Raw genomic sequence first — 27,229 nt, forward strand, 5'->3', positions numbered from 1 at the left:
GCCGGGGGGGACAAGGAGCTGAGCCCCGTGGGGCGCTGCGGGGGGCAGCGGGCCGGGGGGTCCCGCGGGGCGGGGCAGGGGCTCCCCCGCCGGCACGCGAGCGGCCGTGACGTCCGGCGCGAGCCCCCCGGCCCCGCCCCGCCCCGCCGCGGCGCCCCCGCCCCCCCACCCCACTTCCGGCGGAAGCGGGGGGCTCTTTCCCTTTCCGGGTGCGGGTCCCCGGGCGGAGCGGCGGGACGGCGCGGCGGCGGGCGGGCGCGGGGCGCGTGTCATGGCGGAGCTGGCGCAGGGGCAGAGCGCAGCGCCCGTGGGGATCAAGCCCGAGGGGTTCGTCGACGCTCTGCACCGGGTCCGGCAGGTAGGCGCCGGCTGACGGGTCGGGGGCGGGCGGAGGCCGCGGGGCGCCGCTAGGCCGCGGGGCTGAGGCGGGGCGCGGAGCCGCCGTGAGGGGCTGGGCCGCGGCCCGGCGGCCCCTCTCTCGGGAGGCCGGAGCCGGCGGGCCTCTCTGAGGAGCCCCGGGGCAGTCCCCGGCGGGGAGAGGGGCGGGGCGGGGGGCTGCGGGGCCCTCTGACAGCCCCCGCCGGCGCGGGTCGCGGCCGGGGCCTGTGACACGGCAGAAGCGCTGCGCTGCGGGGAAGGGGGCGGTCTGCAGCCTGTGGGGGCTTCTCGGCCGCCAAGCTGTCGTCTTGCACTTTGCAGTGGGTGGGTGCGAGCCAATATTCGGTTTTTTTAAATGAGGCCTTAATTGCGCTTTAGGCTAATCAATAGAAGCCCTGGCAGAGGGAGAGCTTTGCATTCCCCCCTGGGAAGGGGAGAGAGAGGGGAGTGCTTCCCAAGGGAATCTCAGTGCTTGCACAATGCTAAAATGGAAACTTGTGGTGAAGGTGCCCACACCTGCAGAAATCGACACCCCTCTCTTCAGTACAGGATATCGCAAGTGTCTGTGCGCTCCTCGGTTTAGTGGAAAGTGGCTCCAGAAACAAGAAGCTGCTGCTCACGGTGCAGGTTTTGTGACTGTTCATCACACCTCTCATTACGTGTCTGTTGCAGGTGTTTATTCCATCTCTGAACAGATTGCACGTTACTCATGGTTAGTAACTGCACCTTAACAAGACGTGATACAGCTAAATACCAGGACCACTGCCCAAATGGCACTTAGAGACCCTGACTGTATTCTTTCCAATGTTACAGGCCAGGTGGGAGGAATCTCCTTCTGTTGCCCAGACTCCCTTTTCTCATTTCACTGAGAAACTTCTGAAGAAACTAAGCTGGACCCTAAGGCCTTTCAAGCAATTGCTCTAATGGATCTTAAGTGGCTTACCATCGCTCATGGCTCACTTGTGAATCAGTACGGCAGCAAGTCCACCTTCTGTACAGTCTTCAGCGACCCGTACAGAGGTGCTCAATGTTCTAGATGAACACCCAGCACCTTTCCAGAGGAGATCACAAGCTAGCCTACTCTTCTGTCATTGATTTCTTTCTCACCATAAGTATTGCAGCAGGCAGGTTGCGTGTTAGCTGCCTCCTGAATGGGGCTATGCGTCACTTTTTTCAGCGGCTAACAAAGCACTGTGGCCTTGGCAGTATGTGATGTCTGAAAGCTTTGCTGTTAGCCCAGGGTTATCTACTTGATGCAGTTAAATTGAGAGATGTTGCAGCTGTGTTTGTCTTGACCTGGTCCTCTGTTACTGAAGGCCTCGCATTGCAAAAATGTCTTGTTGAATATCTGATAATATCACTTGCTAGTAGTTGAACAATCTTGGAATAACCTGTTTATGTAGAAGAAGATAATTATTTGTTGCTAAGTTAGGCTTGTTGAAATTATTTGTGAGTGTGTTGGAAGTGCAATGGTGTATACCACTCATCTGCTTGGTGTAACAGGTTAAATGTGAAAGTGGGGTGCCTTGGGTGGCATTAGGCTAAAACATAGTGCTAACTGCAAATGGATCAGAGTCAGTGTTGTGTGGTTGCTGTCATCATGTTTGTAGGATGAATCTGTGAAGCCCCCTAACCTGTGTGTAAAGGAGATGGAATATTAAGTAATTCTGTAACCTAGCTGTGCTCCAGTTTTGCTGCCCTTATGTTCATTATACTTGAAAGAATATGTTTGATTTCTGTGAACCTATGGCTTGAGTTAGTCTAAACTGGAAGATTTCAAAATCTTTCAAGTTGCCAACTTTATGTCAAGCGCTGCAGCGTAGCAACCTTCCTGCTATCTTTTTACACTGGATACAAGAAATACGTGCTGTGCACATGTTCATGGGAGCGCAGTGGCCTACATTTTTGTGCAATGAGTTGTATGCTGCCTGTTGAAAATGTGATTATTTTTTTTCCATTAATGTTTGTGGGATGAAAAGAATTGTTGGCAAGTGCTAAAACATTCCCCTCCCCCCCTCCCCGCAAAAGTGCTTGATTTAATCTAGTTCCGTAGAGGCTTTGTAAGAGACTAGGTAGTCTTCTCCTGCACAAAATGGCAGGACTAAATTGTCACTAATGACGTTGCCAAATGTGAATGAAGGTGGTCTTAATTGCTCAGGGGATGGATATTTACCTCACCACCCGAGCAATCTGTGATGGAACTTCCTGACTGAGAATCAGATGGGATGTAAACGCAGTTACACCAAACACTTCACTGCAGGTGATGGCAGAGCTTTCACCGAGTGTGTGTAATGTTGTGTTTGCCTGGCCTGTATGGATCTGGTACGTAGATGTCAGCTTTTGTACTGTTTCTGGCCAATGTTGTAGTCTTTTCTGAGTATTACTTTTGCTTTAAGGGTATGAGGGAGCGGAGGAAAAAAAATTCATGGTTCTTGCTTCGTGGGTTGGTATGGCATCCCTGGCTTGATGCTTGAACTCTTTCAAAACTTAATCTTATGCTTAGTAAATTTGATTACTAGTCTTAAGTTTAGTTCTCATGAGAGCCATAATACTAAAATTGTGCTGTGGAATCCAATGCTTAGTTATTAGTAACTAAATAATTGAGGACAGGGAAGACTTTTCTGACCAAAGTAACTGCATTCCTCAAAGTCACTGGGATGTGAGTAAGAAATCTGGAATACCTTGGAAAGAAATTACTTGTACATTGATTTCAATGCTTGTGCTGGACTTGCTTGGGTCTTTTGTGGACTCTTAAATATTTGAGATGGAGGAAAAATTACTTTTTCACGTAAATGCTGTGGCTTTGAGATGGTCTGTCCTGCCTCTTCTGCATCATACCTCAAGCGAGTGGATTAGTTTACGGATCGTAGGTGGTGACTGATCTGGCTGGCTGGCTGCTTCTAGGCTGCATGGCTTTTTTTCTTTGGCGTTTTGGATGGTGGTGAGTGAAAGAGGATGTTAGCTCCCCTTCTGAGCAATGGGATCAGAAAATAAGCAGAGCTGCCTGTACTTTGGACAAAAGTGGGTTTCTGTCAGACTGTCCTTGAGTCTTACTGACAAAACAGTGTCTTGCTTGGTCCTTACCCTCTCCTGCTCTCCTTGGCAGGCTCGCTTTCAGTACAACTCTGCAGCACTTAGTGGTTCCTTTTCCTTACATGTGCGGCTATTCTTGTAACCTGCCATATGTGCTGTCTGAATCTGGATTTCTGGAAACGCTACAAAGAGGAAAGGCTGTGGCTTGGTAAGCCTGTAGCATGCCATCTTGGGTACCTTGAAAGTGGATGAATATCCTGAGACTTACTCAGAGTCAACAGGCTGTATGTTTAAAATCCCTTTCTATTATCTGGTGCTAACTTCTAATTTCCATGAGGATGGAGGGGTCTTAGACTAACTTATCTTTATCCCCTTGCAGAGTACTTTTTCAGATCATCCTCAAATAGATTTAGGGCTTTGCAGTTACTCTAGTATTTAGGAAGACCACCTGTGGCATGGAGTTGTGAATGGTTTTGCTCCTTCCTGCAGAGCTCCGGGGAAATGTTTGTCACGCCAGCTCTGGAGTATTCTGCTCCACAAATGGGAAGAATAGCAGAAGCCCTAGAATTGTCTGAAGGGTCAGGTGACAGCAGCTTGCTGTTTTCTATCCTGCTAATATCTAGAACTGGTGATTTTACCAGTTGCTGTTCTTTTGCCAGACAGCATGGAGATTCTTCACAGAAGCTAGGCCCTTTCTCTTGAAAGCTGAATTCTGGGGATATTGGTGTTTGAATCTTGCTGTGCCTAGCAAAGAAGCTTCATGTTTAAAAATGGGTTTGTATTACACCATTTTTGAAGAATGTTAAAGGTACAGGAGGGCAGAAGTGCAAGGTATAGGAAAATATACCTATACAATTTTGTTTTTCTTGGCTTTACCATTACTATTTATAGTTCAGGTTTGTGCTGTATCATTTAAAGTATTTGTTGGGAGAGCTTTATTTTAGGGAGATTAGGTGCATAAACAGTTCTGTGGTAGTGATGCTTTTTTCCAGTATATTTCAGAGCTTAGTAAAATGGATGTGTTTGGTTTAGGAGGGGAAAAAAAAAGTAACTGACATACAGCGGGACAAAAGCAGTGGCTAGCAGTACATTATTCAAGGTCATTTAGTCAGATAAGGACTAGGTCTGCTTACTTTTGCTATGTTCTAACATTTATGCTTATCTCCCTGCTGAACCTGTAGTAAAACCTGAGGTTCACATTTTAAGTTGAACATAAGTTAAAATGTATTCTAACTGCTAAATGTACTTTTAAAGCTGAACTCTTAATTTTACAGAGTATTTTTTCCTGCTGTTGTGAGGTGGCGTTTGGTCTGCCTATAATCCAGTGGCAGCTGGGAGGCTTTAGAGATAAGGGTGCAAGTTTAAATAAAAGGGGGGAAAAAAAAGAAAATATCCCAAAAGCTGATAATGTAAAAATTGCTTTGACATTCTTATTTTGCCCTTTACTTGGAGGGCTCTGTGCCATAATAAATGGAAAATTGCCACCAAAGGGCAATAATTGTGCTAAGCACAAGTAGGGGTTTGCAAAGCTCTCCCACTCTAGGAGCGAACAGCCTTAGTGCCAGCGATCTGTTCGTGCACACCTTTGTACTTTATGCTAGCTTCCTTTTGTAGGCCAGCTTCTGCTATCTACAGACGATTTTTTTTCTTTCCCTTGAGTGTGTGGTGTGTGATTTCAGCTCCAGACTATCAGCTAGCAGTTTCTACAACTTAGAGATATTTTTTTTTCAGGTAAATAACTACTAACAGAAAGAGAGTTCATGAAGGGCATGTTAAAATCAAACGTTCCAACAAAGCATGCCAGGGTATGTTATACCTGATACTGTTCCTTTCAGCGTGTGTTGTACGTTATGTGACAGCTAATAGATTGTTCAAAAATGTATTTTTCAGCTTTGAAGTAGTCAGGAAATATCTATGGTCTTTGTACCTTCATTAAGATCCTCTGCATCCCAAACGTAAGGGGAAAGCGTGTGGGCGAAGAGCGGGAGCCACGAATGCAGTACAGCATTCAACAGAAAAGCAGGGCATCGCCTGGCACTCCCTAGCGTGGAGTGGACAAGGTGTGTTAAAGCTTTCAGAATCAGACTTCTATGGGCTTATTAGTTTTTGGAGATGCTGATGTACAAGGTGCTTGTCATCAAAGCTTTGCTACATGGTCACTGTGCTGGTCCTGCAGGAAGACTTTATTAATACTTTCCTGGCATTTCTGGCACAATGAAGTTGTTGACTTTCTAAAAGAGGACAGGACAGAACGGACTATGAGAAGAAAATGGTCAAAACTTGGAGCCCATGGAGCTTGGAGCAAGGCATTGAAGAGAATGTTTTCTATTCTCTTCCTAAAAGCAGTGCCCTCAATCTTTCAAGATTATTTCAAATAGCTTTTTTTCAGTACCCTGTGGTTCTGAATCTTGGGCAGTTGTTTATTCTACTGCAGCAGCCGATAGTGTCAACAGCCAGAGTTACGGTAGGTGTCTTTCTGTTGCAGTAAAACTCAAATTTTAGAAACAGTTTTAGTTACATTTGTCATTTGCCCTTATCTTCATTTAAAACGTATCTGTGTAAAATGCTTTTTCATCTGTTCTTGTTGCTTATTTTCTGGTGAAATCCCAGCTACAATAGAGCGACATCAGACTACTAGTAAAGATCCTATTTAATGATTTTCTTTTTCCTGGAAAAGGAAGCAAAACGCTGTAGTATTCACTGTGCTTTATATTTGTTCTGTAACTACTTTGTTCTGCACTTGCTTATTACAGCAAAATACTTCATGTAGGCAAGGGGTGCTGTGAGACTGCAGTTTGCCTGTCCCTGAGTGTGTTTTAACTCAGGTGCAGCACCGAAGTAATGCACCTCTGTGTTCCTAGAGTGGCCTTACATCAGTTGGCTTGGAGAGCGGGTGAAAAGCTTGCCTCTGGCATCCATCTGTATAGATGTCTCCCAAGTGTCATTCGAGACGAGCTTAACTTTTCGATTCGATTAAGTGATGTTTAGGGGTGTCTCACCTAGTTTCTTTGCTTACCTTACTGTGATACCTGACTGTCTCCTCTTTTCTGTAAGTATCCTCCTTGCATCCTGGCTTGGCAGGGAATGGCACTTTACCCTTCCGTAAGGGATAGAAGCAGAGACACAGGCAGTGTTAATCACGTTCGTGCTGTATTGACCGCTGCAGGAAATCAAAACTAAATCGGGACGAATAGTTTGCCCGCTGGTTTATTCTTCATACAGTAAATGCAGAGTGATCCAGTCTCTTTTGACAAGGAGTTCCCAAACCTGCCCTTGTGCTGTGTATTTTCGCATTCTTCTCCCTCTGCTCCCCCACTGATGGGCAAGTATGCATTTCTGTGTATCTGGATATGCACGGATGCAGGAGGCAGCACGTGTTCCCCTATATGGCTATGGTGGTGTCAGCTTCTCCAGGACAAAGTTGATGAGCTGGTTTGAGCTCTCCTTTGCAAGATTTAGCATGTCAGCTGTCCATTGAGTGAACAAACCTGGATATAGCATTCCAGGGAGTAAATACCTACTTATGATCTGGAAGAACTGGGTGAATATGATCCTAAATAAACAAATATTAAAAGCAAGCAGAAAATTGTTTCCTTTACAAATGAAGCACTGCTGTCTTGGAACTGTTGTAAAGCCACCTATATAGTAAGTAGCTGAGAGAAGACTGGACTGGAGTAAATGCCTTACTGGAATAAAGAGTATTTGGCTGTGGTGGATGAAACTTCAGGTATGCTAATCATACTTTTATCCCCTGTTTTTACAGATTGCTGCTAAAATTGGAGATATTCCTCACTTGAATAATTCTACAACACTTGTGGACCCATCCGTCTACGGTTATGGAGTGCAGAAACGGCCCCTGGATGATGGAGGTAAGCTGGCTATAATTAGTCTTGTGAATTCCGCTCCTGAAATTCATCTATGGAGACAGTTGTCTGCTTTAAGGACAGAAATCAACGCATCTTTCTGTGGTTAGAAGTTTTATACAAGATTCCTGGTGCTGTTTTATCTAGATAGCACAGGGCTCCTAGGCATTAGTATTATTAATGTGAAGCAATTCTGTCTTAGCTCATGAACCTTTGGAATTAGCAAATGAACTCTGTTAATTTAAATCTTGTTCTATGGTAGCTGGGGAAGGGAGGGAGGAGGATGTGCTTGTTGGAGCCACGCTGGAGCCCGTGTGTAGAGTACCAGATACACATAGTAAAGCTGTTCTTCCCTGACCCTTATTTTCTGATAGTGGGCAGTGTATAGGGACAGTATTACATGTGCTCTTTTCCATGCGTAGCAGTGGTCACAGCACAGTAGTTGAGTTGCTGTCAAGAGTTCTGATTGCATTGTACATGAATTTTAAGGAGAAAAGGTTTTGATACAAGTTGGACGGAAACTTCCTGTATAGGGCTTAGCTTTTTTTCATAATTATTCTTAGAGAATTTTTAAATTTCTGAAGCATTTAACATTGGCCACAGCCAAAGAATAATCTACTGGGTGGACCATATCTGGTAACTGTAATGAGTTAATATTGTATGAAGCGTTACAATTTTAAAATAAGTTACTAGTTTCTTATATTTGGTGGGAACCACAAAAATGTTAGACCAGGTGTTTTCTTTTTTACAAATATAATGTGCACTGTTACAAGAAGTGTTTAAACTGTATTATCTGCTGCTGTATAGATGCACAGAGCTTACCTTTTCCTGTAGTTGGTTATTAAAAAAAGAAAAACACCCATGGCTCTGTCTTCCTATTTCCTCTTGTATTTTGACTGCCACAGGTGGCCCTGCAGGGTGATTCTCTCCCCCACAGATATGCTCAGCAGTACTGAGGAGATAAGCAAAGCTGCTGCCTAGCACTTCGTGTTGAAACTAACTTTTTCTGTCTGATACGAAGGCTGAAAATACTGCAGGTCTGCTTCTCATTCTGAAAAAATGTGCTGGAGCACAGGGTGAAGTTTCTTTCATGTGGAGCCTCTGGCTTGCTAACATTACTGTTTTCTGAACACATGCCACAACCCACTGTTCTCTGGCGTTGGCTCTATTTGAGTGAGAGGTTGCTGCTCCTTTGGTTTGATGTTTTAGGAAAGAATGGGTTTATCTGGGTGAGCCCCTGTGCCTTATATCTCAGGCTGGAGCATCACTCTGTGAGAAGCCAGAGGCCTGGCATTACGGGGGTGTGTTGGTTTCTCTATGGAAAGATGTTCGGCTGTCGTGCAGGCTGTTCAGTGTTGGAGAACGCTGAACAATTTTGAGCTGCGTCTGAATAGTTTAGATAAGTGGCTATACATGAAAAAGAATGAAAGCAGACTTCTGAGAACTCGTCACTCATAACATTAGTCCTGCCTATTTCTTTCGTTGATTCATCAGATTGAACTGAGAAATCTGACCTTGTGACAAGATGTGTTTTTGTGAACTTTTAACATGTGAAATGGTTGTAGCACTTAATGACAGCACAAGTTAGACTTTGTACTTAAACTTTTACTGGTGAGCCCTATTTCTTGCTGAGCCTTGTTTGTGTCGACACAAACCATGTCAATACAGTTGCAGCCTGGGTTATAAATGTACATTACTGCTGCTTTCTTGTCTTGTGCTAGATAGCTCCATGGAGCAGGTATCGTTCCTGGGAAAGTCTTCCAGAGTGGCTGAACTCCTGACTTTTGTATGGGCAGTTCTGCTGATGTAAAGACCTACAGGTGTTTGCTCACCTGTAGTTCAGCACTGAGCCTTGTCTGTAACTGTTTTTAAAGTAGCTCCAATGCTGTATTTGCCCTTGGGTTGTTTGTACGCATCTGTAGGTTTTGTAACTCGGTCCAATGCCTTTCCCAAAAATCTGATCTGTGAGATCTTAGAGGAGAAGAGAAATGATGGAAGTAATATTTTAAAGGACTGGAATTACACAAAGAAGCGGGAATTGTCAGGGTAGGAGCAAGGCTTGTATCACTACTTTCAGCTTTGGTCATCTTGGGTTTTATTTATAATGGCATTACTAAGTCCTGTACTGAAATACAATTGTGTGATGCGTTTCCCACCTAACCGCATAATCCTCCTGTGCTGCTCTTTAACTGCATGCACAGAACTGCAGTCTGACAAAGGAAATCCTGGAGCTGCAAGTGCTTTTTTGTTTTGTGTGTGTTTGTGTTATGATCCATATCTTAGTCATCTCAGGCTATCTGCTCTTGCTGCCATGGCATTAAAAGACTATAATGCAGCTTGAGCTTTAAGCATCTGGAAGATGGCATGTTGCTTTTAATAGGACGCTTAAATTAGGAAAGCGCTCCCCATTTGGATGATCTTTTCATTTTGTTAGCTGCAAACAAGGGGTGTTGGAATTGCATGCCCACACTTTCCTCCATTTTCTGCTTGTCTGTGAACCACAGTTTGGAGACGTTGTCAAGAAGTGATTTTATGTTTCGCATGCTCTAGAAATTTTATAGTGCGGGGGTTTGGATACATTCTGCTGCTCTGGATAGCTTGGAAACAAATCTGGTGGTAAATCTTTTGATTGTTTACCTCTGTATAGTGTGTGTTCACGGGTGGGTGCAGGTCTCACTGCTTCCTTATCCCCATGTAGCTGTTAGAAAATTACTTCTGTTCCTAATACTCCTGAAGAAAATGGGTCCAGAGGAAGTATTTAAGGTGACAGGAGAACCATCTGTCTTGTCAGGAAAATATAATTCTGCCTGTCCATTTTTGTAAACATCTGCTGGCGTGTGTGGCTGATTGATGCCGGCTTAGGAAGTGGTCTTAAGACAGGGTGACAGTGCACTGGTCAAAACAAATTCAGCTGCTTTTAGAGCATTTCCAGGAAAAATAGATTTGTCATAGTATTGGAAACCAGAATGTGTGAGTGCCTTTTGCACTTAATGCAACCTTCATCTGAAATGAAGAGCTGTTAGGATTGGCCTTGGTGACCTGGCCTGTTGGTTTTAGATGGAGCTTGAGACTGATTATTTCTCTTTTCCCTGGCTTCTTTATTTCCCCATTCTGGAAACAACATTAAAGTAATTCTGCAAATAGCTATAGTGCAGGGAGGAGATCAGGTTTATTTGTACGGCTCATAGGAAGTCTTAGTCTGCATTGATATGACCAGTTGCAGCGGTTGGTGTTTCTCAGCAAAGGTGAGCACTGGAGATGGTGTTGGTCTGAGCTGCAGGGAGACCTGGTGGCATCTTGCTTGTGGCTTGCTGCTGAGGATAGATCCCAGCCCTCTTGTTAATGGCCAACAGCTGCTCTTGGCCTCCATTCTAATTAATGGGGCCCTCTAATTACCAGCACAATTTAATAAGTTTATTTAATGCTAAATAATCCTTAAAGAAACAATCTTTTGTTCAAAGGAAGGAGGGATCTAGTCTGCTGAAAAGAGACTGATCCCCAGAACGACAGTCTTTGCCCTGTTTTGTATTGCTTTGAAGAAGTTTCCAGTGATAGGTGTAGGGGTTAAGCAGCAGTGTTACAGCTGAAGGCTGGGACATCCTTTCAGTCTGGGGAAACAAAGATGAGAGACATTGGAGAAGCCTCACACACCCCTCTCTCCACCCCCTGCCTTCCCCAGGCTTCTGCTTCTGTGGTGCATCCAGATATGAAGATGGCCCGTTTTGGTGCAATAAAACTTGATTGTAGTAGAGCCAAGGGGCTCAAGCACAGCGTGATCCTGTTGTATGGAATACTTCAGTCTTCTGCTCAAACCTGTTTTCAATGTGAAGGCAGAAGGAAATCTTATCCCTGTCTTACTGCAGAAAAAAGTTGGTAGTGATGCTCCTTGACACATCTGTAGCAGCGGTAGGACCAGGGCAAAAGTCTGTATTTCTTGGCAAAAGGTTTAGTGGAATACACAAAATGCCAGTGTTTTTCAAAATCACAACTTTATAGATCACCATTTTTTAAATAAGGCATTTGGGGGGGGAAGCCTATAAAGATTTGCAGTGAAGGCAGACATTAAAATTATTAGGTTTTGACCATTTAATGAAAGCAAAACCTAGCGATATTTAATGATGAAGAATTAGGCTAACTAATGTCTTCCTTGTAGCTTTCTAAAATTGATGATGATCTCAGTTTTGTTCAGAAGTATGAAATGCATCCATGTTCCACTGCTCTCCAGGAGATACATCATTCTGATTTTATTCTAGCCATGGATATATTCTCGATGAGATTGTATATTCCCATCATGCACATTAATTTAGTGGGAGGCACTGCTCTGTTTTATGGGGTGGAAAAAAAATATCTGCATTTGTTTTGAGTGTCTGTTAGGTAGAATTCAGTTAAGGTGAAGCCTAAAGCAGAGTGAAGTGTTACCAACCAGCAGGTGCCATTAATAGGAAATTGTGCTGATTTTATTCAGTATTTTTCCTTATTTGCAGTGAAATGACTGCAGTTACAGTTAAATTGTACTCAATAGATGTAAAAGGGGGAAATATGTACGTGGCTTGTCAGAGTTCAGCCCCCTCCCTGGCGTGAAGAGGGAGATCGTGGAACAGTACATCAGCTTTCAGTACTGCAGTGAGCATCGTCTGCCCCAGCCCTGCCTCTCTATTAGTCCCTGCCTTTCCGAGCAAAATGGGCATGTTGGAGAAGAAATGGACCTTGAAGTTGTTTGTTTTCACCTCCCCCCACCTCCACCCCCCCAAAACAGAGGAGTCATAACTGGCTTCAAGTAAATCACTCCCAGTTCTCTCCATCTGCGTTATAGCTCAGCTCTTGGAGAGGTTAACTGTGAAATGTGGAAGGAATGATCTCGCACATAAGTTACTGTACAAATTAATTTAAAAAAAAATTAAGTATCAGTAAATATACAGTAAGGCTGCTATCTGCTGGCGTGGTGAATGGCTTACCATGAATAGTACTTGGAATGGGTTGGAGAAGTTATGTTACTTACGTCTGAAGCAGCATTTCCCTGACTGATTTAACTTGTTATGCTCGTGCAGTTTTTCCCTAAGAAGTTGTCTTTTTCAAGTGTAGGATTGTGTTACAAAATGAAAGCTCTTCTGTTCCTTGCATGAACTTCAGGAGTTGATTATAGGATGTGTATCTGTCTCATAATTTGTGGGCAGCGGCTGCAGTGGAACAGACTGCTAAGAGAGCTGTTACGGTGAATTGAAATGCAAAGTGGATATTTAAATACAGCCTTGTAGTGTTAAGGCCACTCTTTCTGGCATCTTGGGATAATGAGTGGCCTGGTCTGTGGCAAGGGCAATCCCATACTACCAGCAATAGCCACCAGACCTGTTTCATATAGTAAAAATATTTAGAACACAGTTTGGGGCAAGATGGCGAGATCCTGAATTTGGTGGTATTAGCTCAGCTCTGCAGTAGTAGCTTATCAGGTAAAGCAAATACTCCCCATTACATCACCCAACTTTTTCAGCTGCAGTATTGATAGTTATCAAATTAGATCTTTTTATATTCATCGTGAGAATATGCAAAGATAAATCTAATGGAGTCAATAACGCAGCAGTTGTCTTCCCACTGAGCTGGGGAGAGTAATAAAATACATACGCTGTCAATATTTTGGTCCCAAACTGTTATGAAGGTATTGACCCGCAGCAGAAATACAGTATTGACTCTCTTAGTCTATTTTATTTGAGTAAAGTGTTTGGCCACAAACTTTATGCATTTTTCTACCGGATCTAGAGAGTGTGGGATGCATCCGCTTTCTAACCCTGCCAGCTGATTGCCAATTTTTTCAGGTCAAAGAATGTGCAGGTTGCTGCAAGGTAGTTTGAAACAGCATCTTTATTATCACAGCTCACATGTTGGCTGGTTTCATTTGTTTTGCTACTTGCGCCCTCCAGGCATGCAATATAATCTTTCAACTGGTTGTTAGGACCAAATGGTCTGGTTTTTAGCTGGTTTGCTGCAGGCAAAGTCCAGTAGGAAGCCCAGCAGGGCATGTGTTCCCACTTTGCATGAGTTGGTCTAATGATATTTTCCCCATTAACGTTTTGAAGAAAGATCTAATCTGTTGGTGGTGGGAGGGAGGGGGGAGAAATCTGTTTGAGAGTTGTCAGATGGGGAGATAGCTGCTGCTAATCATAAATGGACCACCAGCTAACATCACAGATATGCCTGGAATGTGTGCATTCAGTAAAATGTGTTGCGTTTTTTTAAAAAATACTGTTTGGGTGCCACAAGGTTACTTAACAGACCTATTCCTTTAACAGGTCTCCGTGTAAGTGGGCTCCATGGAGCACAGATAAGAGAGACAGAGAGAAGTATGTGCAAGCGGTCTTTAATGCTTTTTGCCTAGACTAAATCTGAGTATGCTCAGCTTTTATTTTGGGTTTTTTTAATACATACCAGTCTGCTTAAAATTTCTCTCTCTCTCCCCCCCCCCGCCCTCTTCTTTTTATTATTTCTTTTTTTTTACTACTTTGGGATTAATTTGGGAGGAGGGGAGGTTAGTTGCAGGGATTTGGATTTGGGCAGGCAGGATTTTCTCCCATAACTCTCAGCATGGGGAGACGCAGATCAATTCCCTATCCTGTGTTCAGCTGGACACTGGGTTATGGTGTGTGTTGATCAAGAAATCCCCTCCTGTTTTGTACCACATAATGCATTCATTTCAGCCACTGAACCTAAATTACTGTTTTGCTTTTCTTTCTTTTTTGATGAAATGGTAAGAACTCTTTTTCTGTAGGGATGAAGTTAGTTTATCCGTGCTAATGCTTTGATTTTTTTCCCTTTTTTCTCTCTCTGCCACAGTAGGTAACCAGTTAGGGGCCCTGGTACATCAAAGGTAAGCAGTGGGTTATGTTTTATTATTTATTGATCAATTCTAATTGTTTATTGATCCACCATCTGTAGTAGTGTTAGGAAGTCAGAGGTTGAGAATGTGGAGAAACTGTCGGCTTGGATTTTCTCCAGGCTGGTGTTTCTGCTAAGCCTTTAAGGTTGTTTGTTGTGATGAAGAAAGAAGAGTTGATTTGAAATTTGGATTTCATTGTAAATCTGCAGGACCGAGAAGAATAAATTCTCTCTCATCTCCCTTCCGCTGCCCTGGTAGAGAGGAAGAAAGAAAAAGTAAAAGAAGCTCTGGCATTTTGAAAAAAGAAGTATTGAATGGGAAAGTAGATGATGATGATTATTATTTAGTTCTGTTGGTGTAATATGACCTGGGAGGACTCCTTTGTCAAAGGTGGTTTTGGGAGACTGAAGCAAGTATGAGTTGTCATACAGCATGTCTTAGCATTAATATAGAAGTAAAAGTCTCAGGTTTTCTTGAAACCCAGTCTTAAGGAGTTGTCTGTCTTGTTTTGAGTAGGAAGGGGAGAGCATTTCTGAAGCTGGATTCACCTTCAGGCTAATAGTAGTGCATTTCCATCATAACCAGCTGTCCGTTGGGGGCCTCGGCAAAGGACAAGCAATATACGTGAAGACTGTAGAACCTTCAGGTTTTAATGGTTGGGTTAGAGCTAATATCCAGCTAGGGCAGCACAGAAAGGGGTGAGCAGACTTGTCTCCTCTGCAGCTGCCTGCCACCTCTCTTGTGCCAGGAGTGATGATCATGCAGGGAGTTTGGTTAGGCTGAAAAGCCTGAATTGGTTTCTCTTGGGTTTTGGTGGTTGATTTTCTGCTAGGTTAGCTTCATTGTCCAGCTGCAACAGTTTGTCCAACCCAAGGTGGTTAACAAATGGTGCAAGATAGGACGTTTTGGCAACAGGCTGGGTTTATTGCAGGTTAAAACAACTGTAATTCTGAACCTCCCTGTAGCAAGTGAGCCTGTTCTGTTGCAGGTATGGGTGGCACTGTTTGGTTTTGCATCACTAGTGAGGCTCAGGACAGTGGAGAGTGCTTCATGTGCAGCTTAGCTGGTGAAGTCTAGTGTGTATTTTACACCTTCCCTAAGTGATCTAAAGCAAAAAATGGAAAAATTTTAGTATCTCACCACAAAACCTGCATTGAACTTCCTGTACAGGCATTTTGTTGCTTTTGAGATTGCTGAACAAATTGTATATAATGCATATATGCAAATTCCGTATTCATTGTGTTGTTCTCAATACAGAAATGGGTAAGCAAAAAACCAACCAAAGTTAATTCCTTTCTACTTGACTATGGTCAGGTCTTAGGAAATTGCTTTGGGTGCTGCATTTCAAGGCAGACACACACTGAAAAAGTCTGAAGAGCAGTAGATACAGAATTCTCAAGATAATATGAATTCAAAGCATAATTGAAGACAGCTTTTATAAATTCCAAGGAAAAGAATGGTAAGGACAAGGAGGCAAAAAAAAAAATAAAATTTGCAAATATTGGAGGGAGCATTCCTGTCAGGTTTGGCTTTGGTTAGTGTCTCTTGGCAAGAGCATATCCAAAAGTAGTAGGCAGAGACTGGCTTGGAAGACCTAGGCTAAACGTTACAGAAACATTGCTGTTATTCTGTTAAATCTGTCTGGAGCAAGAATGACAAAGAGGTTCTTCCATCAGCTCCACTGAAGATAGTGGAGAGTAGATTGGAAATGTATCTGGCACAGGAGAGATTAGGTGACCACGAGAGGTCCCTTCCAAAACAAATGACTTGGACTGCGATGTGGAGTTTACTTGTGTGTGCAAAAGCCTTATGCTGTGCCTGGTTTCCACGGCACAGACATACTTGTCTTCCAAGTTGTTCTTTGTGATGACTATTCAATTTTTTTTTTCTTCTTTTTTTTAGGGCTGTAATAACAGAAGAGTTCAAAGTGCCTGATAAAATGGTTGGATTTAGTAAGTACTTTGGATGCTTTTGATGTTTCTTGATGTGTTTTCTGTGCAGGAATGCAGTTTATTCTGACGTGCTTGCAAGTTTTTGTACTTACTGGCCTTGGATAAGCCTTGTCTAATGCTGTCTTCATGGGGACCAGATGATCTGTGTTTAAAATCCAGGTGCAAACTGCATGGAAAAGCTTGGTGTCCCAGTAATAAGAACAAGACTGTGTGGTACAAGTTGCTGAGTTTTAGTGATTCACTTCTTTAAATTCCAACTAGCATAGTACATAAATTCACTTCTGACTTGTTTATTTCCCCCTCACTGAAACATGTTACTTCCTTTGAGTATGCAAAACTGTGAGAGTCGAGGGAGGAAAACAATATTTAAATGTTAAAATGAGTTGACTGAAGGCAAGTTAAACAGAATGTTAAATTTCTCATATGTTTGCTGCAGGGAAATGCAACCAGCATGCATTGCTCAGATGAGAATTTTTCCTAGATTTGCATTCCGAATACTGTTCGCTTTCAAGCTTGATCCTAATTTCTGTCTTCCTCTTGACGATCATTACCCTTCCTTTCAACGGCATCTCCTGCTGATGTGTTACTACAGTGGTTGCATAGACTCTTCCACTGTTAGATGTCAGTGTAGCTCTTCCAATTTGATATAGAGAGAGTAAAAAGGAACGTAACAGACCATGATAATTACCTGTGAATGTTTTCACAATGGCACGTGAAGTTTTGTCCTGTATATGAGAATGTACTCAACTATAAAACTGTAACGCAAATTCCTGTAAAGGAAATGCTCACACTTCTGCCAGACCTCTTCATTTATCAGTCCTGGTACTGTGAGGGAACACTGGAGGGATGTGGGAGTTCTGGGAGAGGACAGCTTGCGTGCTCTGTTGGTGCATCATCTCAGTGTTAAATCAAATCCTGGTTCAGGGACAGACAGGTGCAGGAGGGTGGCAAACCCACAGCTGAGAGATGCTTCTGTGGGAGCATCCTGAGCCAGGCATTCCTGTTTGACTTGACCGTTTTGCTCTTTTGCAGTCTGATTGGCACATTCTCTCCTCTGTATGTCTCATTGTGAAACAGCAATGTGCCGACTCCAAGAGTTAAAGGAGATGGGTATTTGTTTTCACTGAAGGTTGAACAGTATGTAGCAGTTCTGTCTGAGTACAGGCCAGCCAAATAGCATGTCCATTGAGAAGAGGCAGTAAAATATGAATTTTAAAGAAATAAAAGTCTTTGCCTTTTTTAGTACCCCAAATAACTGGTTTATCGGTTCAGGCTGAATAAGATAGACTTTAATGACTCTTCCAGCAGCACTCAAACTGGTGCCTTATTTCTTGCATACTGTGTATTTCCATTCCAGTGCAAGACAGGCTTTTTTGTTTTGTTTTGTGAAAGCAAAAAAAAAAAAAAAAAAAAGGCAAAAAGAATAATTTTCAGCAGGATTTTAATGTTCTTCTGCTATGATAGATTTGGTCATGCTGTGGACGCCTCTTCTGCAGTCCTGGAGTCAAACTGTCCCTTTATAGATAGCTGCAGCAGAGTGAAAGGGGGAAGGTGCTCTGCAGTTGCTTGGAAAAATGGTATGTTCTGATGCTTGTTGAATTCATTTCAGTAATCGGCAGGGGAGGAGAACAGATCTCACGGATTCAGGCAGAGTCTGGCTGCAAAATTCAAATTGCTCCAGGTAAGAGCCACTTTGTGTGGCAGACGAACAGGTTTTAATCTTGAAGGATGTTGTGTCCATTAGATCTGGTGCCTTGCCATGCTCATGGCATGTTATCACCATTAAGAACTGGTATGTACTAGGCTAACATGCATGGGAGAGACTCTGTGGGACTGACCTCCCGACTAGCACAGAAAACAGGTTTGTCAGGTGGTTTGGGGAGTGAAACATTTAAGGAACTGTCTTTAACCAGTGGATGGGTACAGCGGGCAATCCATGTCATACTTAGACCTGAAATCGCAGCTGTGGAGTTGTCTCCTGGTGGTACCACTTTGCTCAGCTCTGTGGTTTGCCTCAGATTAGTCTGGTCAGTTGCAGCTCCTGGCAGGAGACATTTCGGGAGGGTGGCAGCAGCTATTTGTACATACAGCTTGCCTTGCATTGAAAAAATGGGACCATCTATTTGTTCTGTGCTGATACCTGTTTGCTTTGGGGAGGACTACTACAGGAAATTGTAATCTAAGTTCTTACCCTTCCCTTTGACTGGTGGGAAAGACTTTAAAAGAACGCAGATAGCCAGCAAATAATTTAAAATACATTGGCCCTGGATGTATTTGAATTCATTAGCATGCTGTGTGTGCAAGGGAGGGTGGTGCTTCATTAATAGTGCCTGGTAATTACTGAAACAGCTGCTATTTTTTTAATTCCATGTGTTAAAAGTTTCCTTCTTGTTTCCTTTGTAGACAGCGGTGGGATGCCCGAGAGGCCCTGTGTACTCACTGGGACACCAGAGAGCATTGAGTGAGTTCCAATTCCATTTCTCTCCTTTCTCCTTCTCTTTCTTCTCCCTAATGCTGTGCTCTGTCAGTGGTGCTACTTGGTTAGCCACACTAGCAAATGTTGGCCTAGAGAAACTTGAGGGTCTCTGGAGCATAGAACCTCTTGGTCTGATGCTTTAAACTGTGCACCTCAAAGGCTTTTTTCCAGTTGCAGTTTGAACCCTCTGCAGAAATTTCCGTGGAATTCCCCTCCGCAGGGCAAGGTTGCTCTTAGGGCACCTAGGGTGCAGTTTTCTAACTGCAGCTTTCCAGGATACTGAGCTAAGCTGCTGAAGGGCACTTCTCTTCTCCCCTTTGCTTCCCTACTATTGAGATGACCATCCTTCCAGCTGAAGAAGGGCTGCATGAGGCCTCCAAAGCCTGTTGGTGCCACTCCAGAATAATCTGGAGGTGTTGGTGTTGTTGCAGAGCAGCATGAGGGCCATAGGTGTGGTTGCCTCTGCATCGCTGCCAACAAGAAGCAAAGGACTGAACCAAAGTCTTGAATTCTGATCCCTGCATGGTACAGACACGTGGCCAGCCAGCAGGGTTTCTACTCTTTAGACCTATAGAAACTTTAGGGACAGTGTTTCCTCCCTCCCCCTTCCCAGGAGCTGAGTTTGAGACTCTCACAAACCAGTTGAGGACCTCCTGCTGGAACTGGATCCAGGATCCTCAGGCTTACAGGAACACACTTAACATATGGAGCTGCTCTTTCTCTCCCCAGCCTTTGGGTAGGTGGGTTTTTTAAAATCCATCTGGAAATCTTTGAGTTGCATTTGATAGTGAAAATACATGGGCGCAAAGACTGTCTCTCTAAAGAGAAGGCACTCATCATTCTTCCATTCCTAAGAGATCTAAGGTTACTTAAATCTCCGTATTCTACCATAATGCTGCAAGCAGTGAGCCAGAATAAATATAATTGGCAAGCTCACATTATAGGGCAGGCAGTGTATTCTTGCTGATATTGAAGTGCTTTTCCCCCTTTAGCAAAGGGTATTTCAGAACAAGACCAAAAGACTAAAAAGCTGGGATGCCTGATGAGGTGTAGTTGGGGGAAAATTGGGGAGAGGTATAGCTAAGATTTCATGGTTTTGAAATAAGCAGTTAAATGTAGCTGTGTCCAAGGCTGTCTTTAAATAACACATAAATAAATTAAAGGAAAAGTGAGAGTACTCAGTTTGTGAAGCAGAACAAGGTGTTGAGGACATAGAATTAGGCAAAATTTAATTTACTTCTGTGCTAAAATTCTTGCCAAATTGGTTAGTTGAACTACTTCTTCAGGCTACTTGTAGAAAAAGAAAATAAAGTAAGGAAACTAATCTAGACATCAGGCTTCTTTGTGAAGGGTTTTGTGAGGAGCGTTTCCATTATTTCTATTCGGTGGCAAACTAATGGGGTTAATTTCCATATGATCCCTTCTCACCTGACATGCGCTGTGTATTAACTGTCGTAGTCTCTATATTGTCACTAAAAGAACTTTATGCAAAATATGAAGGTAGATGAAAAAAACCTCTGAAGACTCTTCCAGAATATTTGAAGTGGGCTTCCAGAAATTCCACCTTTTGCCTTGTTTTGTGAGAAAGTCAAGAGAAAGCAGTGCTGTGATCTGTGTGCAGCCTCAGATTCACCACCCCCTGAGCTGTCTTGGGTGAATGTCTGCTTGCGAGGGATGACTTTGTACCATTTTCTTCAAGTTGCCAGAGAGAAGACAGTCATCCTAGGGTGCCTGGTATGGCTTGTTACGAAGTGGAGAAGAGGGGAAGATGCTGCTTTAGACCAAATGGGGAACCCGTGACTTTCTTCTACCTAGCTTTAGAAGGGTTGTGGGAGAAGGACAGGAAGTGGATGTGTTGGTACTAGGAGTCTTCAAAGATGAAGGGAAACTGTGTCAGTTACCTCTGACATGCTAAAGATTTCGGAGAAGGGATTTTTAATTTCCCAAATGCTTCTTTGTGTATCTCTTCTCACCAGGAGTAGAAGAACCCAGTCTTTCACTGGTTGCTGCTGCAGTATCCTTGCCTCACTTCACGGTGTAGCTTCAGCACCTACTGCTTGGGGCAGAGGCTGTGTTAGAACAGTGTTCTGGTGCTGCTGGGAAGAGCAGGCAGAGAAGAGCAAGGCAGCTGCCTATGACTGATCAGAGAGGGATTAACCAGTGTGCTGTGTTAGTATCAGAGCAGTGTGTGGTTTTTGTCTTGACCAAGAAGGAGAACAGAGCTTGAGTTTTAACAAATGTATATATGTTTTAGAAAAGTTTAGAACTTAGAGCATCTTCATTTGAAATAAACACCCTAAATGCTTTAGCTCAATTATAATCCTTAACTTCCAAAAAAGTCAGAGCATGCTGCTGCTCTTCCTTTTCTCTTCCCCTTTCAAAATCATACTGCTTATAAATAGTCATGATAGGGGAAAACATGCATCACAGAGTTAAAAAAAAAAAAGCAAACATTGTGCTAACTATGATTTCCTCCATCTTTTCACTACTTCTCCTATCCCCGATCGCTTCCCATTCCGATGGTTCCTGGTCACATGGAACAATGTTGTCTAATGGTTGTTTCCCTCAATTCTTTTCCAAAGACAAGCAAAACGGCTACTGGGGCAGATTGTAGATCGCTGTCGGAACGGACCTGGTTTTCACAACGATGTTGATGGCAACAGTACGATTCAGGAGATTTTGATCCCGGCATCCAAAGTGGGTCTAGTCATCGGCAAAGGAGGTGAAACAATAAAACAGTTGCAGGTGCGCAAGATGCATTTACTTTAGGGCTCTCTTCCCTACTACAGCTTCTCTAGATCAACGAGAGCGTGCTGAAATGGAGAGCCTTAAATGCTCTAACCTTCTACAGCAGGGACTATTCTTCTGCCTTCGGAGAGCTGGACTCAAATCTAATCTTGTGTTACAAACAAAATCAGTTTGGCCCCAGCTACACATGTAGTGGAGTTTTGCCAGAACTGTGAAAGAAACTCATGTGCTTTAGATAACATTTGGTGCGTGCTGTTTAGGAGGGGATCCTCGTACCCAGGAAAAGGCTATGTCTAGTCCGCTGCTGCAATAGTTTTTAATGCCAGCCATGCTGTTGTAGAGTGCTGTGCTTCCCTTCTGTTGCTGGTCTGTGATAAAGCTGGCGTGTGTCATCTTTTTTTTTTCCTCATCCCACCCCTTTCCAATTGAAAGTGTTGTGTCATGTGTAAATCTTGTGTTCCTAGATATTCTTTATTCCTCCATCTGGTAAAAGTTTTTTAAAGGATAGAGAGTTTCAGAAAACCACCTAGGTCAAAAATACTGGGTTTTTGAGTGCCCTGATTAGGCCTCTGTCATCCAGTAGTTTTAAGGCTGGTCACTTAACTTTTATACGCAGACAGCTACAGATTTTGGAAAGGGATGAAAAATCAGTAGTTGAGATGGAGGGGTTCGCTTTGCAAGGGATTCAGCTATTGGAGAACTTCAGGAGCAGCATACTTCTGGCAGTCCTTTACACTGTAGGACTGTTACTGAATTTGTGCTATAACTACCGTGAAGAGCCAAAGTAGCATTCTGTAAAGCTGCTGATTTGACCTACGTAATGTTTAGTAACCAAAGTATAGTCCCTTGTCTCAGGGACTCTGCTTAGCAAAGTGCTCTGTGCTTTTTCTTCAGGAGCGAACAGGTGTGAAAATGATTATGATCCAAGACGGTCCATTGCCTACTGGAGCAGATAAACCTCTCCGTATTACTGGAGATGCATTTAAAGTGCAGGTATGTAATAAAAGTAAGCAGTTGGCCCAAGAACTGAGGAGAAATTCAAACTTTAGTGTATTTCTGAGCATCTAATGGAGTCAAATCCAAGTCTAAACGTAATGATCCTTGCAGGTTTTGTTTGTACTCTAAGGTTGATGAAGTTTGAGTAGAGCCAGTTAAAACACCATGCTAGCAAGTGTTGGCTTGTTTACAAGGTAACCTAGAATCATAGAATCCCTTAAGTTGGGAAAGACCTTTAAGATCATCAAGCTCTCACTCCACATAAATATTAGACATGGGTAGAAGAGCTGAGGGAGAGGAGGGTTGGAGAAAGTAGCTTTGAAACGCTTTCCAGTCTGTGTAGCAAAAAATCAAAGCTCTATGTTACTTGAACAAATGAGTTCTTAGTGACTAAATCACACCTTTGAGAAAGTTTTGTGGAAAGGTCACTATCTCAGACAGCCAATTGACGCAGGTAATTAAAAAAAAAAAAAAAAATCCCACAACAACTCCTGAAACCAAGGGGCTTGCTTAACATTGGTGCCTCAGTCTCCTTGTGTCAGGGTTCTACAGATATGATTATACCTGCGGTTCAAAACAAAAAACCCATGATCAGCCGGAGACTGGAAGATTGCAGCGTGATGGGAGTGCTTGAATTAATTAAAGTTTAGCTGTGGCATGTTCCACTTCTCAGCAAGTGCTTTTCATATCTTGCTGAGTACTTAAATCTAGCTTAGCATTCCTGTCTCTAATAAAAATAGTTCTGTTTCACAGGATCTCCCTAATCATAAATTGCTGCTACAGTTAATGTTGCTCAAGGACAGTATGTTTGGGTTGTATTTTTTAAACCTTTTATTGCAGCTGAGTTTTTAGATTCGATTTTTTTTCTCCAAATTCTTATATTTACTGTGGAGGTACAGATACATGCAAAAAGGAGTCTTAACAGCAGTCTTGCTACTTTTAAGTGCTGCTACTTCCCCAGGTGGCTTCTTCTGCCTTGCAGGATTTGCTGTTGTCACATCTTCCATGCCATATAAATCATGCCAAGCAATCGTGGAGAGTGCATAGGCTGGAAGATCTTTGAGGCACTTAAAATTTTTGAGCATGCTTAGAAAGCACTTAAGAAGCTTGATGAATCCTTGGGTTTGGTGGATGTCATGGTTTAACCCCAGCTGGCAACTATGCCCCACGCAGCCGCTCGCTCACTCCCTGTCCCGGTGAGATGGGGGGGGAGAATCGGAAGAGTAAAAGTGAGAAAACTTGTGGGTTGAGATAAAGATTATTTAGTAGATACATGGTCTGCTGTGTGCACAAGCAAAGCAAGGAATTCAAACTCACTGCTTCCCATCGGCAGGCAGGTGTTCAGCTGTCCCTGGCAAAGCAGGGCTTCATCATGTGTAACTGTTACTTGGGAATACAAATGCCCTAACTCCAAACGTCCCCCCCTTCCTCCTTCTTCCACCAGCCTTGTATGCTGAGCATGATATCTAATGTTATGGAATATCCCTCTGGTCAGCTGGGGTCAGCTGTCTGGCTGTGTCCCTTTCCAGTTTCTTGTGCACCCCCAGCCTACTCGCTGGTGGAGTGGTGGCAGAAGCAGAAAAGGCCTTGACGGTATGTAAGCACTGCTCATCAATAACAAAAATGTTTCTGTTATCAATGGTGTTTTCAGCACAAATCCAAAATGTAGCCCCATACCAGCTACTGTAAAGAAAATTAACTCTCCCAGCCAAAAGCAGCCCAGCGGGATTCTCTGGATGCTGCAGCAGGCTTTCTTAACTCTCTCAGATCCCTATGAATTCTCTCCATTACCCTTATTTTTGTCTTGGCATCTCTGAAATGTCTTGTTTCCTTATGGAAAATATGGAAAAATGTGAAAGGAGTCAGACTCGCTAGTGTCCCTCAAACTTGGTAATAGAACCAAAATATCAAAAGCTTGGCTGGAAATGTATAGAAGCAAAGGCTTTGGTTTTGACACGTAGACTTTTTTTAATGGTGACTATTGTTGGCTTATTTTCAAGGTACACTTTTTACTAGCTGGGCTACATGCAAGCTTGTGAATGGCCTTGAGGGCTGCAAGTAGGTAGAAAGAATATTCATTTATCTCAGAAAATGTCTTGCTGGATTGCTGCAGACTTGGGCTTAACAGTTTTTGAGTGTCAGAAAACTCACTAGTGCCCACCTGCCTCCTTTGTACGTGTTCTGTAGCTGTTCGTGGATATGATCTCTGTTATGCTACCACAGCTTCTACCTTACTATACTGGTTTCAGTTCTATCCAGTAGGAAAGGGCCTTTGCTTCCTTTAATTTTAAAAGCAAACCCCCAAAAATCAAAGATATTTTAAAAGCTAAAAGGGCCCTTTTGAAAGGCTGAAGGAAGCAATTGCACACAAGAAGCTGCCACCTTGTGCACTTGGCAGGTTTTGTCAGACATGGAAGATGTCATCAAGAACAGATCTCCATTGACTGTGGTAGAAGAAATTCTAAATCAGCATGCTGCTCCCATTAAGCAGATGGAGATCGCTTTGTCTGAAGCCTGACCATTAGCCACTGTTGAGGCCCTGACACCAAGATGGCAAGCAGAATAATTTTAAGCTAACTGTAACTTCTTTCCCCATGTAGCAAGCAAGGGAAATGGTACTGGAGATCATCCGAGAGAAAGATCAGGCAGACTTCCGAGGCGTACGCAATGATTTCAGTTCTAGAATGGGAGGAGGCAGCATAGAGGTATGTCTTCTTCACGAGTACTCTGCTAACCTCCCTGTGGGATGGGCAGTGGGTGGAAGTCATCAAATTGCACATGTAACTTGTAAAGCTCATTTTTAAATGCGTTGTGTTCTTTTGCCAGAAGAATGAGTCTGGCTGCAAAGAAGAGGAGTTCTTGTGGACTCCCAGGTGGCGCTTTTCTAATTGTCTTTTTAAGCTGCATTCTTGTAGTGCAGAGTTCATTTAGTGGGGAAGGAATTTGTGGCCATGTGTTTGTTTTTCTTCAGCAACATGGTTCTGTAGCCCGGAGCTGCCTAACGTGGCCTGCCTTCATAGTTACGAGCATCTCCTTGTAAAATCAGAGTAATTCAGTCTAGTTCTCTGAGCTTTCATACTGCTTTGCCTTTCCCATCAGGTCTCTGTGCCCAGGTTTGCTGTTGGAATTGTGATAGGAAGAAATGGAGAAATGATCAAAAAGATTCAGAATGATGCTGGAGTTAGGATTCAATTTAAACCAGGTTTGTGTGAGGATGGAGAGCCACTACTTTCTGACCAGTGTTCCAGTTTGGGATTGCTGAAAGTGACTGATCTGAGGTTACAGCAGCTAGGCTTTCCTAATTTAAAGGCACGTCGTGTCTCTTTCTGAAACCCACTTAAATATGTGCTGCTTCCTTGTGCACTTTCTGGTTTTCAGAGAGTAAGATTATATACAGCTCATTTGCAAACATTAGATGTCACAACAGTCCTGTCTTGAGTGGTAATTATATGGATAAACAAAATAACAAAACCCCTTTTATTTCCTCTTAAAAAATTCTCCTTCAGGACATTAAAGCCTTTGGGGATCAGGAGTTGATTAATTCTAAGTAACTTTCTCTGGGTCCTTGGCTGTCTGATCACCTATCAAAGCTGCCTTTGTCCTCTTAAAATTATGTCAATCTTTTTCATGGCTTTTTGACATTTGAAAGTGTTGCCTTTTGAATGTTGTTCCCTCTGCAATGTGGGTTGGGTTTTGTTGTCGTGGAAGAGGGGCTGAAGGTGGAGGGAAGAGGTAGTTCTTGGGGTAGTTATGTGAAAATGCTGCTAGCAATGGTGATGACAGAAGGAAGTTTTTGTTGGTGGGTAGATGTTTTCTGCTTTTAATTTAGTCTTTGCCACCTCTCTCCACAGATGATGGGATTAGTTCTGAGAGAGTCGCACAGGTCATGGGGCTTCCCGATAGGTGTCAACATGCAGCACACATCATCAGTGAGCTCATTCTCACGGCACAGGTGGGTTCTGGAGGCTCTTGGGAGGAAAGTGCTTATATAGGAATTTAGTCTGAGGAATGCAGCTGTGTGAATGGATGCCACCAGCTGAAGTACAGCAGTGTTACATTTTCCCTCTGGTAGGGAACACACATGTGTTGCTGCCCAAGACAGAGCTGCTAGGTTTGGGGTTTGTTTATTTGTTGGGGTTTTTTAATGTAATATGGGCTCATTGAGCTATGGGAAGGTCTCCTGTTCTCTGACAGTATTATGAGGCCTGGTAGCCCCCCACGTTTAGTTGGTCTTATTCGGAAGTGGTGACCTGGTGGAATGGAGTCCAGCAGTAGTGTGAGACAGTGGCTGGAGGCCCTGCACAGTAGGGCTGCGTAACTCAGACAGCAGAGCATTAAGTGCTCTGTGATGCCTCCTCTTCAGACTGCAGTCCTCTGCTCTAGTGGCTGTGGGAGGCAGGGGAAGGCAAGGAATGGTCGTGTATGCAGTCACTGTGCTCCAGTAACCAAAAGACACCAACGTATTGCATTGCCCAGGAGCAAGAAGTACAAAGATGGGTGAAGTAGTAAGGCAGACTCACAAAGGAGGTTGTATATTCCCTTTCTGTTATGAGAAGTAAAGATGCTGGGCCATTTCAGACCAGATACCTGAACATAATTTGTCCATCAAAGGGTAGATCGTCATATATTTTCTGCCCTGAGATCTGGTTTGAATACTTGATTTCATAATTTTTTTAATAATCCACTGAAGTTTTGAAGCAGTCACGATAGCCTCTGACTGCCCATGGCCTTTGTTTGTGGAGGTCGGTTGCTCAAAATAGGTATGTCCTTTAAGTGTCTTTGAACTTAAAAGCTTCCTTTGGAAGTTTTGGAAAATGTGCATTTCAGCTGAGTAATTCCAGAAATTCTTTAAAGAATGACACTTGAAAGGGTTTGGAAGCAACTTCTGTGTGTGTCAGTGCCAAGATCTATTGGT

The 27,229-nt window shown here is 43.4% G+C and overlaps 1 protein-coding gene across 3 annotated transcripts in view; it reads left to right on the forward strand.

The window, feature by feature from the left end:
* Window positions 1-202: 202 nt before the first annotated feature.
* Window positions 203-27,229, forward strand: part of FUBP3 (far upstream element binding protein 3) — a 41,400-nt gene continuing 14,373 nt past the window's right edge. For 2 of the 3 annotated variants that reach the window (XM_056351661.1, XM_056351663.1), the window contains exons 1-12: window positions 203-358; window positions 7,175-7,280; window positions 13,559-13,609; window positions 14,100-14,133; window positions 16,045-16,094; window positions 17,704-17,775; window positions 18,498-18,555; window positions 21,153-21,315; window positions 22,213-22,311; window positions 24,915-25,019; window positions 25,414-25,516; window positions 26,166-26,266. In XM_056351661.1, the coding sequence (XP_056207636.1) occupies window positions 272-358; window positions 7,175-7,280; window positions 13,559-13,609; window positions 14,100-14,133; window positions 16,045-16,094; window positions 17,704-17,775; window positions 18,498-18,555; window positions 21,153-21,315; window positions 22,213-22,311; window positions 24,915-25,019; window positions 25,414-25,516; window positions 26,166-26,266 (1,029 nt within the window). In that variant the 5' untranslated portion in view covers window positions 203-271. The remainder of the gene's footprint in view (window positions 359-7,174; window positions 7,281-13,558; window positions 13,610-14,099; window positions 14,134-16,044; window positions 16,095-17,703; window positions 17,776-18,497; window positions 18,556-21,152; window positions 21,316-22,212; window positions 22,312-24,914; window positions 25,020-25,413; window positions 25,517-26,165; window positions 26,267-27,229) is intronic. The other variant, XM_056351662.1, reaches the window with a different exon arrangement.

The sequence above is a fragment of the Falco biarmicus genome, chromosome 9 (genome assembly GCF_023638135.1).
Source record: "Falco biarmicus isolate bFalBia1 chromosome 9, bFalBia1.pri, whole genome shotgun sequence".
Classification (NCBI taxonomy): domain Eukaryota; kingdom Metazoa; phylum Chordata; class Aves; order Falconiformes; family Falconidae; genus Falco; species Falco biarmicus.